The sequence below is a fragment of the Astatotilapia calliptera genome, chromosome 17 (assembly GCF_964374335.1).
Source record: "Astatotilapia calliptera chromosome 17, fAstCal68.1, whole genome shotgun sequence".
NCBI lineage: Eukaryota > Metazoa > Chordata > Actinopteri > Cichliformes > Cichlidae > Astatotilapia > Astatotilapia calliptera.
In genome coordinates this window covers 5,241,313-5,255,140 of record NC_137438.1, presented here as the reverse complement: position 1 = coordinate 5,255,140, position 13,828 = coordinate 5,241,313, and the positions used below count along the sequence as shown (strand labels likewise).

General features: G+C 38.7%; 1 protein-coding gene across 1 annotated transcript in view; it reads right to left on the bottom strand.

The window, feature by feature from the left end:
• Window positions 1-5,713: 5,713 nt before the first annotated feature.
• The window catches only part of ntf3 (neurotrophin 3), a 39,004-nt gene continuing 30,889 nt past the window's right edge, over window positions 5,714-13,828 (bottom strand). The window contains exon 2 of the mRNA XM_026147352.2: window positions 5,714-7,467. Coding sequence (XP_026003137.1) covers window positions 6,604-7,467 — 864 coding nt within the window. The 3' untranslated portion in view covers window positions 5,714-6,603. The remainder of the gene's footprint in view (window positions 7,468-13,828) is intronic.

Below are 13,828 nucleotides of genomic sequence, written 5' to 3'. Positions count from 1 at the left end.
GGTTTTCTTTCTGTGAGAAAAATATCACAGCTTGCAGGGTGGGAAAAAATGCATGTAAACTTTTATTTATCCTCAGTAGACACAGGTGTTACGACTTGCAACAGATACTGCTTAGCGGTTCCTTAGTACTTGTCATGGTCCTGGGCCATGTTGGCCCAGTGTTCTTAGTTTTCTTGTATTTTTGTATTCAGTTCCCTGTCTAGGTTCTGTTTCCTGAGTTGCCCTATTATGTGGTTCCCTGTGTGCTTTCCCTTTGTGACTCTCACCCCCCGTGTGCCCCTCTATGTATTCATGAGCCCTTGTCCCCTTTCGTGTTTTATTCCATGTTTTCCCCAGCCTGTTATGTCTGTGTTCTCCCCGTGCTCTCTCCTCTTGTCTGAACCTCTGTACTTCCTGTTTTACTTTGACAGTCTCTCGTCAGTATGCGTCATGTTGTGTTCACTCCTGCCCTGTCTCGTTATGATTATCTGTGTCAGCTGTGTTCCCCGTGTGCTCCCACTTCCCTCGTTAACCCTCTGTGTATTTCTGTCTGCGTCTCCCTCTGTTCAGTGTGACGTCGTCCCTCATGCTGTGTGGATCTCCCTGTGTGTCTACCTGCGAGTGTTAGTTTACTTTTCCCCAGTTTAGTTTTGTATTTCCTGTGTTCTGCCGTGCCAGCATTAAAGCTGTGTTTCTCGAGTTCATCCCCGTGTGTGTGAGTTTTGCATTTTGGGTCCTCCTCCTGCCTGCCACACAGCCGAGCCTTGACAGTACTTCCAAATACGTAATCATGTTGGCTGCTCTTACAGCTACCTTTGCCAAGTTCTCCTACTAATATTATCCTTAGATGTACGTTGTTGTGACATCACAGATTAGTCAAGTTGGTGATGTACTTATAGCTCTGACTCTAAGGCAAGGAACAAAAGCACCAAGGTGTTGCTGATCGGCTCTACTCTGCAGCCTGACAAGTGGTAAGCTGCTCTTAGAATAAGAGATTACAGCCTCAGATCCCAGCTCTGCATGCATGTACATCTCCTTAAGCTAGCTTTACCTCTCAGTAAAACCCAGTGTCATTAGAAGTCACACATTCTGGCGCTCCTCTTTCCACTTATTTCACCTGCTACTGATTAATAACAAATTACCGAAGGGTGATGGGTAACCGTTGGCAGTCTAACTGCTGGGACTTTTAGTGAACACTTTTAGAGAGAAAGGATTTGCAGTGGATGACCTCATGACTTTATTTGGACTAGGTTCACCTGATTAATTCACCAGCGGGCGGCTGAGTGGGCGGAGTCTGCACACCATTTAAAGGTTTTTGAGCTTCTTTGACAGATGCCCCAAACGGTTCAAGGGTTGTACAAACCTTCCTTGACTGTATTGCTAATGCAAGAAGAACAGTGCAATACTACAGTGTTTACAAATGTAATGACTCAACAAATTGATTTGCCAGATTTTTCCCCCCTAATTTTTACAGTTTTGTTTGTTTGTTTGTTTGTTTGTTTGTTTGTTTGTTTGTTTGTTTGTTTGTTTGTTTGTTTGTTTGTTTGTTTGTTTGTTTGTTTGTTTGTTTGTTTGTTTGTTTGTTTGTTTGTTTGTTTTTTAGCTCTGCCACTTTTTGGTTTGTCCACTTTTTTTTAAGGATACACTTTGTTCCATGCTAAAATATACCAAGTTTTCTTTTTGTATTTTTAATATATTCAGCTAAAAAAATAGAACAAATGATATGTTTTTAACATCTCTAGTAACAGCATCTTTGTTACTAGAGATGCCCAAAGATACCATTTAAATTGCTTTTTTGTTAAGTTGTCTTTTTTTTATCTATACACAACACTGGTTCATCCCTTGAGTGTGGTAATGATAAAAATAAAGACTAGACAGAAAATGAGTGAAAAAGACAGTCAAAGTGTCCAAATAAAAATGATCAAAAACCTGGAGGACTAATACTCAACAGCACTTTAAAAAAGTACACAAAATTCTTGCACTTTGGAAGCAAAATACAACACAGTACTGTATTTGTGTTAAGAGTACGGTGGGTTTAAGCAACCACACGCTTTGTTTTGATGGGGTGAAATAATGATATAGGAAGTAAATTTTCTCAATACTCTAATCTCATTACCCTTTCTTTTCCTTTACATAAAGCCCACTGCACACCCAGTGTCACCAGAAGTAAACAGTCACACCACCAGTGCTGGAGTTGGCTGCAGAAAACATCTGATAATGACTCACACAGTTTCAATTTATAACACCAGAAGCCCTTTAGAATCAAATAAAGTTGAGCTGAATGAATGATATTCAGTTGAATTTCTGTGCCTTTTGGGCAAAAATCAAGGTCAGTCAAGGTAATTGATAGTAGTGTTTCTTATGTTATCTGTGACTTTTAAAACCTACCAGTACATTTTCCAAGTCATTTATTTCAAATTGACCACATTATGTATAATTAGTTCAAGTAATGATATTAGCCTGTCAATTATTTTTGATGAATGTTCAGCATCAGTACAAGCTCAGTATCACCTATCAATACTTGGAACAAATATCAAATGAAGGAAAAGTTTTGTAGTTTCAGTGTGAAATTCGAAGGGTAGCATTAGTGGGTATTATGTGTATCATAATCCGTCATTTGCCAGTTATGAGAATAGTGACAGCAAGTGCAATATTAATCCACTAATATAATATATATATTTATTTCAATTAACTTTAGAGAACACCAGAACTTGTGGGCTCCTGTCTCTCTTTTATCATTTCTTCATCATGTTTATAGTGCTGGTCTTCATGTCTTGCTGTTTGGTTGTCTTTTGACTGTTTCCTGTTTTATTTTGATATCTGGTTTTCTCAAGTTACTTTTTTTGGTTTTTATTTCCTGTCTTTGTCTTCACACCTAGTTGATTTTCTGCCCTGCTCTCTTTTGGAGTTTTGGAATACGCTGTGCACTATATATGCAGCATTATCAGTTACCACCCTTTTTGTTTTGTTATACGGAGTCTGCTTAATCATTTTATTCATCACAACATTAAAAGAAATGTTGCTTATCGTCTTTGTGTTTCTTTCTTTCTGCTTGTGGGCATGTTTTTGTATTGGTATCTCTTACATTTTTGTACCACTCATTTCTCTTTCCTTACCATTAAAGTGCAATTGCATCTTCAGCAAAAGGCTCTTACACTTTAATTATGTTTCAAACATCAGATTGTAATATTACATGTCCCACAGAAAAACCTTTAAAAACAAAATGTATGCAGCATCTAGTTTTTAGCCTAGCATCAACAGCTGTGACCCTTTAGCTGTTGGATTGCTTCATTACAGAATTGTTTACTCTAGAAAATGAGTCCAAGCCACAGGTAATGTACAGGATGGGCCATTTATATGGATACACCATAATAACATGGGAATGGTTGGTGATATTAAAGTCCTGTTTTTGGCACATTAGTATATGTGAGGAGGCAAACTCCTCTAGATGGGTGGTGACCATGGTGGCCATTTAGAAGTCGGCCATCTTGGATTCAACTTTTGTTTTTTCAATAGGAAGAGGGCCATGTGACACATCAAACTTATTGGTAATGTCACAAGAAAAACAATGGTGTGCTTGGTTTCAACGTAACATAATAAATAGCCCACCCTGTACTCTCACAGCGTATGCTTCTTGAGGTGGAATCTCTTTCTTATCATCTGAATCATTATGATTTCACACAACATACTTTTAGCTTTAGTATACACGTTCCTGTCTGCAGTGACCGCACAAGAATTTGATAATGACTGAGTCACATTTTTGACAATCACGTTGCCTCCGGTCTGTTTCTGTAGCGTTGCTTGATTTGATTTTTTCATGCCCTTGTTTTGGTGCCATTCTGTCTGTACTGATCTCCTGTTTATTATTTTCAGCATCAAGGCTGCAGATTGTTTGTATCAACTGTTCCTATAATTACCCTATGTTTAGTCTAAGGAAATAATGACTTAAAATATTTTGATCTTAAGTTTTTGCCCCTTAATACAGCCTCTGCAATGACTGTTTTTCCAGCCTCTGAATACTATAGATGATATCATATGGTGATAAGTATCAGATAATTTTATCCTGCATTTGTCATATCATTACGATTTCATCCATTGTGACACTTAAGTTGATTCTTTAGATATTTGGACCTGCATCTTTTTTTGTTTCAGTTCTTTAACAAATAATTTTGACTACCTTATAAATTTTGTTCTGCAATTTGAGTAAAACGGCTTAAAGTAAACAGATACATTTTTTTTAACTTTTAATGTCCATATTGTTAAAATCTGAACATTGACCCCACCAGATGAAGCTTTGATACCTTTGTTCTCTCTCTCTGCTGCAAAGGAAATGTAAAACATGTCATTAGTGAAAGCAATAACCATTTATTAAATCTTTACTAAACCCCTTTCTTTCCCCCTCTCTCGACATTAGTCTGTCTTGTGTGCACTGATTTGTGTCTAATTACACAAAATGCATATTTTTCAGTTTGGAGGGATTGGTCAGTCATTTTGCAGTTTAGATACACAGACACAAAAATTTGTGTCATACATGTCAGATCATTTTAACATATCCTTTGTATCATTTTTAATCAAATGCTTAAAAAACAACAACAACAACAACAAAACGTTTAGGCATTACCAATAACTTGGTTAGAATCTGGCATTAAAAATAAATTAGTTGAGGTTAGTTAGGTTAGAACTAAAAAAAAAAAAAAAGATCTGTTTTTGGATAAAATAATTGTTTTTTTGTTCTTTTTCATACAATTTAATTTAAATTTATATATTAAAAATGCTGATCGTTTTGAAATTCGAGTCATTTCAAGTTACTGTAGTAGAGTAAAATATCCATTGAACTGGAAAATTTGCAAACTAGCTCTGATATAAAGACAAGGATAGTAAAAATCTATAGGCTTGCTTTTATTAAGACAATACAAAAGCTAACCATACATGTGTTTTAAGTTCCAGTTTGTGACACTCAATAGCTAACTTAAGACAATCATCCTTAAAGTGTGTCCTAAAAATATGTTGTAATTTTTCTTTTATAAAAAGGCTGAATAATTGTCTGTAACAGTGGTTCACCATAGTTTCAGCTGTACTCAACAATGTTACTCAATGTAACAATCTGATAAAGATCCAGGGGAGCCGTAACTGGTTTGGCGACATTTCCTTTTACTGGAATCAATCCATTGTTGGTTTTGTCGTTGTAACAAAACATTTTTTTAAAATGTGAAAAATACAAATGCTCTATCTTCAATCATTAGTGAATAAACATAACAGTCTGTTTAGTCTGAACTTCAGTTTTCTGACTCTCATGTAAGTGTAAAAGATGACAAAATAAAGACTTTTGCCACGTTTTATTTCTTTTCTGGCTTCTCTTCTTAAGAGGGTGTTCTTCCTCCCCACAATCACCAAACTCATAGAGTTTCTCTTAATATTGCAGGGTTATGTTATGAGATGATTGGCATTATAAGGTGAACTGAATAACTATAACACTGAATCTTTTTATTTTTATCAAATTTTAGAGACATTACATATAATGCATAAATGCTAATAAATAAACTCAATTTCCCCCCTAAATTGAAGTAATTAAGGAAATGTTTATTTGGATAATTATAGACTCTTGTTAGCTCTGTGGGTTTACAACTAACAGTTTGGAATTGGCTGCATTTGTTGTAAAGAGGTAAATAATGGTATAAGTCAGAAAAACTGGAAGCGTTTCATATTAGCATTTAAATAATGAAAATGTTCCAACTTTAAGAAATATACATTTTTATTAAAAGGAAGAAACAAAAACAGCTCAAGATACCAGTTGAGATTAAAAATTGGTGAACAAAGCCAAGGTGGTCTGTGAATCTTGAATCTCCAGTCACTGCCAGCAGGTTCCACAAGAAGTTTTTTTTATTGGTCAAAATTGTCTCCCATATGAAAGAATGGGCTTGCTGTGCATTACATCATAAAAGTAGTGTCAATTGTGAATGCAGTGTACATGTCTATGATCACAAATGTCAAATCGGTCAGAATTTGGGCTCCATATTGGTCAGTAGGTCCCTGCTGTTCTGTCATTTTTTTAGGTTCACTCACCAAACCATTTGCAGCAAATGCTGTCTGTGAGTTACCACGTCCTATTGCTCAGCTCTGGAGCCACACTGGTCAAGGCACACATAAAGTCTTACTGTGAAGCACCTTTGCAGCCCATCTCAGTATTACAGTCTCTGAATGAGTTCCTAGATTGTTTTGTTCCTTTTTATAAACATTTTATCCTTTTGAAGAAGACTTATTTCAATAAATAACACAAATATAGTCATAGATCATATATAGATAGATAAACATGTATAAACTACATGCATTTTTTATAATTTAAATAATTTATATATACAGTTCTCTCTCACACACTTATTGCCTCCCTCCCCACACCCCCACCCATCCCCTTAAGTGAGTTCCTCAGTGCTGCACCAGCGTTTGGATTTAGAGCAGCACATTAATGTTGAAATATCATTTAAATGGACCTAAGATTCTTCAGTAGAAGCATCACTTTATAGCAGATTTTTGCTGGTCACCGGCATGACACATAATCCTGTGATGGGAAGCACTGTGAGCAGGAAATAAAATCCTATACAGGAAGTAGAATTCCCAACAAGTCTCTTACGTCCTGCGACGTTTCTTTGACAATGCACAGACACAGGAAGTGTTTATGCGTATCCACCTCCAGCTCACTTGATCTTGAAACTGTGTCAGTGCTCGAACATACGACTGCGCCGTCTTGCACTGTGAGTTCCAGTTCTTGTCGTCAATGCCCCTGCAGCCATCCTTGACAGGCTTGGAGGTCCGACAGTGTGTCTCATAAAAGAACTGTCTGATGTCTTTTGTGGCACTGGTTTTAAACTTGGCCAGAACAGTCACGCGCTGTCCCTTGATGTCGTATGCTAACGTTTTATTCATCACCCAGTCGCTCACACTGTCACAAACAGAATATTCCCCCCGGTAGCTCTTGTGCTCAGTGTGACGCTTCTTTCGTGTCTTGTTTCCTGCTGCCCCTAAGACCGGTACACTGCTCACAAAATTATCAGAAAGGTACAATGGCGGTGGCTGCAGTGGAGGCCGGTCGCTCAGTAGCACTCGCGGTGAGTTATAGCGCTTGTGTTGCCTAAGGATGTCCAAGTTCAACAGCATCACCGGCTGATCCATCAGAAAATCATCACTGTGACGCGTTTCTAGCCACTCCTCTGCATCTCCTTTGTCCTCCAAAGGAAAGTTTTCAATCTTGACGGGAGGCAGAGTGTCCCGCGGCTCAGTGTCTCTGCTTTTCCCCTGCTCGCTCTGGTTCCCTCTGGTCTTCCCCCTTGTTAGGTCAGCCTGAAGTAGCTGGATTATGAGAGAGTTTAAAGGGTCTGGACTTGGCTGCTGCTGCTGTTGACTGCTACCCATGTTGGTTGCCTGAATACCATAGAGGTACACGAGGACCATCACATACAGCAGGATGGACATCACTAGATTCACCTGTAAGATCTGCAATGACAGAAAAAGAAGAAGAAGATACTATAAATGAAAGTTCTGTCCTCCTAAAACTCAGGACTTGATTGATTTGAAGTTTTATTCCTTTTCAGAGTGAAAAGATAGTCAAACAGAAATATATCCCACATAGCAAAATTGGTGTGGCCCGGATCTGGCCCACACAATGTGCTTACACATGGCCCACATACCGCAAAGAATGATGGCCCTTTGGTGGCCCGGATCTGGTTTGCCAGAGGTGGCCCACACATGGGCCAGCACAAAGCCAGTTGCAGACACACTGTTGGCCCTGCGCTGGCCCAGAACAGTTTCAGCTCTGGCCCCAGATGTCAGCCTAATGTGTACCTTAAACAAGCCATGTAATAACAACATAATAGTGCAAAAGTAACATGACAAAACTCTGTTCAGACAGTGAATCTCACATAGCACTTTTCTACTCCAGCAGATTACTCAAAGTGCTCTATACAGCATGCCACATTCACCCAATCACACACTTTCTTTAAACTGAGTGCTTCCTAACAACATTCATACAGAGTGGAGGAGCCAGGTATCAAACCACTAACATAAATAACATAAATATTGCCATCATTGCCAGATCTGGCCCACATCTGGTTGACATACACCCTGCCATGACACCAGTCAGTCAGAAGTGCCAGCTTGATGCCGGATCCAGGCCAGACCTGTTTTCTATGAGCCTGGGCCGCATAAATCAAACCACAATCGGGACAGATGTGGCATGTCATCACATAAACAGTGCCACCTACGCCAGGCCTGGCCCATCTGGATGACATACCACTTACCATGCCAGAAGTCAGCCAACAGTGTCAGCTTGACACCAGATCCGGGCCAGACTTGTCTGCTATAAGGGTTATCACTAATGTTTACCTGCGTTTAAAACTTGGGTTAGAAATCATAATAAAAGCTTTTCTACAAAGCTTGTCAAGTTATACCCTACAGCTAACGACAACCTCTTTCCTATTTATACAGAGCCAGTTTTGCCATGATGCCTTTTGAAAACCAATTCACACTTTGACAGGTTTAAGACCTGAATAGTAACACTAGCAAATTGACTGGTTCTTATATAATGCTTTTCTACTCGAGCACTCACGGTGCTTTCTACGATGTCTCATTAACCCATGCACTTTTTTCCAAATCTGAGTTCTGCTTTTTAAAATTCACATTATGGTGAACACATTGGCAATAACTAAGGTTTCAGTATGTTGTCCAAGGATACTTTGGCATGTAGATTGGAGCAGTCAAGGATTGAAGCACTGACCTTCTTAACAGATGACCTGCTCTACCTCATGAACCTCAGCCATTAAGAGAAGGACAAAATCTTTAAAAACCACCGCTGGGGGCTATTCCTAGCTCCAAATGGGCAGGGGTTATAAAAGTCTCCATGGACAACATGCACCAAGGGAAAGGGTGCGTAGTTTTCTTTGGGGGAATGTTAGGACTTCAGACTAATGTTAACTAGTTAAAAATGTTTCTGAAAACTTGAACATTTCAACAGTGTAAATAACAGCCAGTGTGCATGTATGTACGTGTCTCTAACTGAGCACATTACGGGAAATAACACGCCGCAGCATGTATAACATGTTTTTTTAGAAGTCCCATAATTGTCCTTTGACATAAAAAATGCCTGTAACATTCATTTGCATAATAAAAACCTCACTCCCATACATGCATTCATGGTTGTGTCCCCAAAAAGTGTCTTTGTCCTTTATAAACACATTAAACTAATGATAACGATCATGTAAAGAAAACATGAAACTATCAATTGCTTTGCAGAAATGTAGAATAAAATTTAGTTTAGATGTTATTTGGTGGAGAGGCAGTTTTGTAATTGGATGGTTAACATTTTACCAGGAGAAAACACGCTGCTGCTTATTAAACAGTCTTGCATCACTGTCATATACTAACGAGCGATGACTAATTACAGAGATCCTTAAGGTCAAATTGTTTAGCATTATACTTAATTATGGGTTAGGCCTATGTGACAGAGGGCTTGGCTGTAAGAAACAAGTGAACTTAGTCATGATGTTGCCTTTCATTGTCAAATTATAAAAAGACAGAACTCTGTTTTCTGTCATCTCTTGGAGTCTTTCTTTATTAACTACGACTGTGGACTATATATTTTTAAAATTCGTGTGTAAATTTATGCATTTGCACCAAAAGCAGATTTTTCATCACCACATGACTTTCTCTACAAACAAAGCTGAAAGACCCTTACACGTATTAATAAAGTTCCTCATATGAACAGCGCTCTACTACAGCCACAGTCGTTAGCAGTTGGGCAAAATTTAAGCTAACACGTTTCAGCTTTTCATTTCCCCAGCTCTGCTTTGTAAAGTCATGGATCCATCAAACTTAAAAACAACAACAACAACAAAAAACTTTTAAAGAGAGAATTTAAAATTTAACATTTTCCGAAAAGTCATATTTTGGAATGACCATAAATACCAAAGTTGTGTGTAGTGAGTGGCTGAAGAAAGAGCAATTAAACTAACTTGCTGCATGCTCATCAGCTACAGTGTGATTGTGAGAATGCGATTAATACCTTTAAGATTAAGCAAAACTTTGAAGGACATGTCTAGATATTTCTTTATATATGCAAGTGCTGCCGAAAGGACACAAGCATGTTCACTAAGCCATCAGCTAATATTGCAATGTCTTAGAGGGAGAGGAGAAGAGGAAAAGGAAAGAATAGAGAGTAATTAGCTGACAGGTGGACCCAAACAAAAAGAGTTGACATGTTCCCATCAGCAATATTTTGCCCAGTTCATGTAGCTGTTGGAAGGTGGGGAGGAAGACGCACAGCAATGTCACCTTGTAATCACTGGCTCAGAAAAGACAAGCACGTGGACTGACACACACATTTCTTTGTTCTTACTACATCGCAGTTGTTTGCAGGCCCATTCAAAAGTATCACTGCAATGCTGCTGCAAACTCACACACAGATGACAGTCATGTGGGGACAAAGATGATCATATTTGTTTTTAACAGCAAACACTTTTTATTAGAGCTTCATCACAATATTCCTGTGTCCCCGGAACATATCTGAAATGCTCCTTAATGAATTAAGTGGAGTCTTTATTCAAAGAAACCTTTAGCTCTTGCACAGCCTTGAGCTATGGCTCCAAAATAGAACATGTATATTTCTAAGAAGCTGTTCAGCCTTTTCCCATCAGTCTCCCACTTCTTAATGCTGTAGCAAACTGAAACAGCTAAAACGACGATCATTACAAGAAGATTATTATTTCCACCTGTAGTAATTTATGTTAGTGGTATGGCTCTGTTTACAGCAGCATGAAAAGGAGAAGCTGGGGGTGATGTGGGTTGTATGGTGTCTTGCAGATCCAGAGCTTGCAAAGACCCCCCCCCCAAAAGATAACACCATTTAATAACACATCTGGATACTCTATACAGTAATATTTGCTGGCGTCCTTTTTTTTTTTTTTAAATGAAACTGTTTATACAAGTCAAAACCTCAGCAATTATGTATTTGACATCACTTCCTTAAGATGCCATTCACTTAACCTTTGAGTTTTTCTTCCACTTTTCATTAGACCAAAAATCTGTGTGACTGGCCTGTAAACACTTGTGCATAAAAAAAATAAAAATGAACGTGAGAAATTAATCTTACCCCTGCTCTCATAATGACTACCATAAAAGCCCTGACTCTAGTAAATGAGGCTGCTTTAATGAGGTGCTGTCAGTGAGTGACCACTTTTTCAGCTGCTGGACTGATATGGAGACTGTGTGTCTGCTCTGTGCTCCTCTACAGGGAGTGCAGAATTGTTAGGCAAGTTGTATTTTTGAGGAATAATTTTATTATTGAACAACAACCATGTTCTCAATGAACCCAAAAAACTCATTAATATCAAAGCTGAATGTTTTTGGAAGTAGTTTTTAGTTTGTTTTTAGTTTTAGCTATTTTAGGGGGATATCTGTGTGTGCAGGTGACTATTACTGTGCATAATTATTAGGCAACTTAACAAAAAGCAAATATATACCCATTTCAATTATTTATTTTTACCAGTGAAACCAATATAACATCTCCACATTCACAAATAGACATTTCTGACATTCAAAAACAAAACAAAAACAAATCAGTGACCAATATAGCCACCTTTCTTTGCAAGGACACTCAAAAGCCTGCCATCCATGGATTCTGTCAGTGTTTTGGTCTGTTCACCATCAACATTGCGTGCAGCAGCAACCACAGCCTCCCAGACACTGTTCAGAGAGGTGTACTGTTTTCCCTCCTTGTAAATCTCACATTTGATGATGGACCACAGGTTCTCAATGGGGTTCAGATCAGGTGAACAAGGAGGCCATGTCATTAGTTTTTCTTCTTTTATACCCTTTCTTGCCAGCCACGCTGTGGAGTACTTGGACGCGTGTGATGGAGCATTGTCCTGCATGAAAATCATGTTTTTCTTGAAGGATGCAGACTTCTTCCTGTACCACTGCTTGAAGAAGGTGTCTTCCAGAAACTGGCAGTAGGACTGGGAGTTGAGCTTGACTCCATCCTCAACCCGAAAAGGCCCCACAAGCTCATCTTTGATGATACCAGCCCAAACCAGTACTCCACCTCCACCTTGCTGGCGTCTGAGTCGGACTGGAGCTCTCTGCCCTTTACCAATCCAGCTACGGGCCCATCCATCTGACCCATCAAGACTCACTCTCATTTCATCAGTCCATAAAACCTTAGAAAAATCAGTCTTGAGAGATTTCTTGGCCCAGTCTTGACGTTTCAGCTTGTGTGTCTTGGAACACAATGGAAGTGTTTTGGGGGAAACAGTAACATACCGGACAAGCTGCAGACGTGACAAGCTAACACTAAACAGTATTATATGACGCATTTGAATTTTCAGGGTCACTGTACTTTCACGTCCTCGTATAGATTACCGAAAACATTGGTGCCTGTCTGTTTTCACAGAGGACAGGAAATTGATATATGTTGGCATGTGACATAGGACCGATGTAGTGACCGGAATGATGAGCGAGTTAAGGAGTGTATGAAAAACTCAAATAGGCCATCAATTTTGGTTACTAGTTTAGAATAGCCTACGTGTGACGTGATGACGAATTGTCCCATAGAGTTTTGAGAACGGGTTAATATGCCAATTTCCACTCAGTTTTCCTTTATTGTATCAAAGCACTACTGCTCATATATTGCAGTTTGACCAAACTGAAGGTATTCTTGTGAATTAAATTTTTTGCCCGAGTTGCTAAGAAGGTGAGAACCCAGGGATGCAATCATTCAGCTGGCGGGCATAATCGCCAAACTATTGACTCACTGTGAGCTGGTTACCACTAAGTTACTGCACTGTGTACATGCTCTAAATTATTAACGAAGCATGTTAGGACAAGAAGAAATAGCTAAGCCCTCGGGGAAGTTTCTGAGGAACCCTCACATTCATCTACATGTCACCAGAGCTTCTGTGTCACTGTGACAAAGCCATCGCTCATTACCAGTCTGTTTTAGGGTGAGATTATCATGAGGATCTTTTTGTAAACTTGCAGTTTTTCTTAGCCCAACCTTCACCCCTTAAACAAGAATCGCTTCTACGTAGCATGTTTACAAGAAATTCTCCGCGTGCCTTTGAGCACTGTACTTCACACTCAAATGGATAATTGCTCAACAAAAATACATTTTTCATGTGACATTCAGATGGTACTGTGCCCTGAATATAGTCAGAGAACTGGTTAAAGCAGGAATGCAGGATTTTGGGGCCTTGTTGCCCTGCACAACCACAAAAACCCCATGTGATTCACATTAATTTAAAATGAATATTGGCTAAATGTTCTGTTGTCTGTGAACCAGGCCACTTATCCTAAATAAGTATTCTAGGATAATGCTTGAGCCAAAAATCAGTCTCAGTGATAAATGGAACCATAAAATAAATTAATGTGTTTTTAAAAATCTGCTTTAGACACAAACAAAATGGAAAAACAGGATATTGCTTTTGGTGCTGGATTATTTTGTTTAAAAGTTCATGATCAAAATATATTATAAAAGGCATTAAACTTCGGTTTGCAGACAGGTTCAGAATCCAACAAACATGATACAGCTGGCTTTATTTCGATTGGTTCCTCTTTCTAAAGATGGACAAAGGAAGTGCTCATAGTTGTTAGGCCAGTCTGTGCAGTAGTTCTTTCCAAATGTCCTTTTAAAGCTTTTATAATCACAGTATGCCAAGTCAGCAGGGTCTGAATTGAGGCAGGATAAACTCATGAGGCCAATGTCACAGTTACTGAACGGATGTTGATCAAGTACGGTTTAAAATCTGAGTTTGTTCTGAGTAAATTAACAAATGATTATCAGCTTGTTTTGTATTTAGTTGTCATA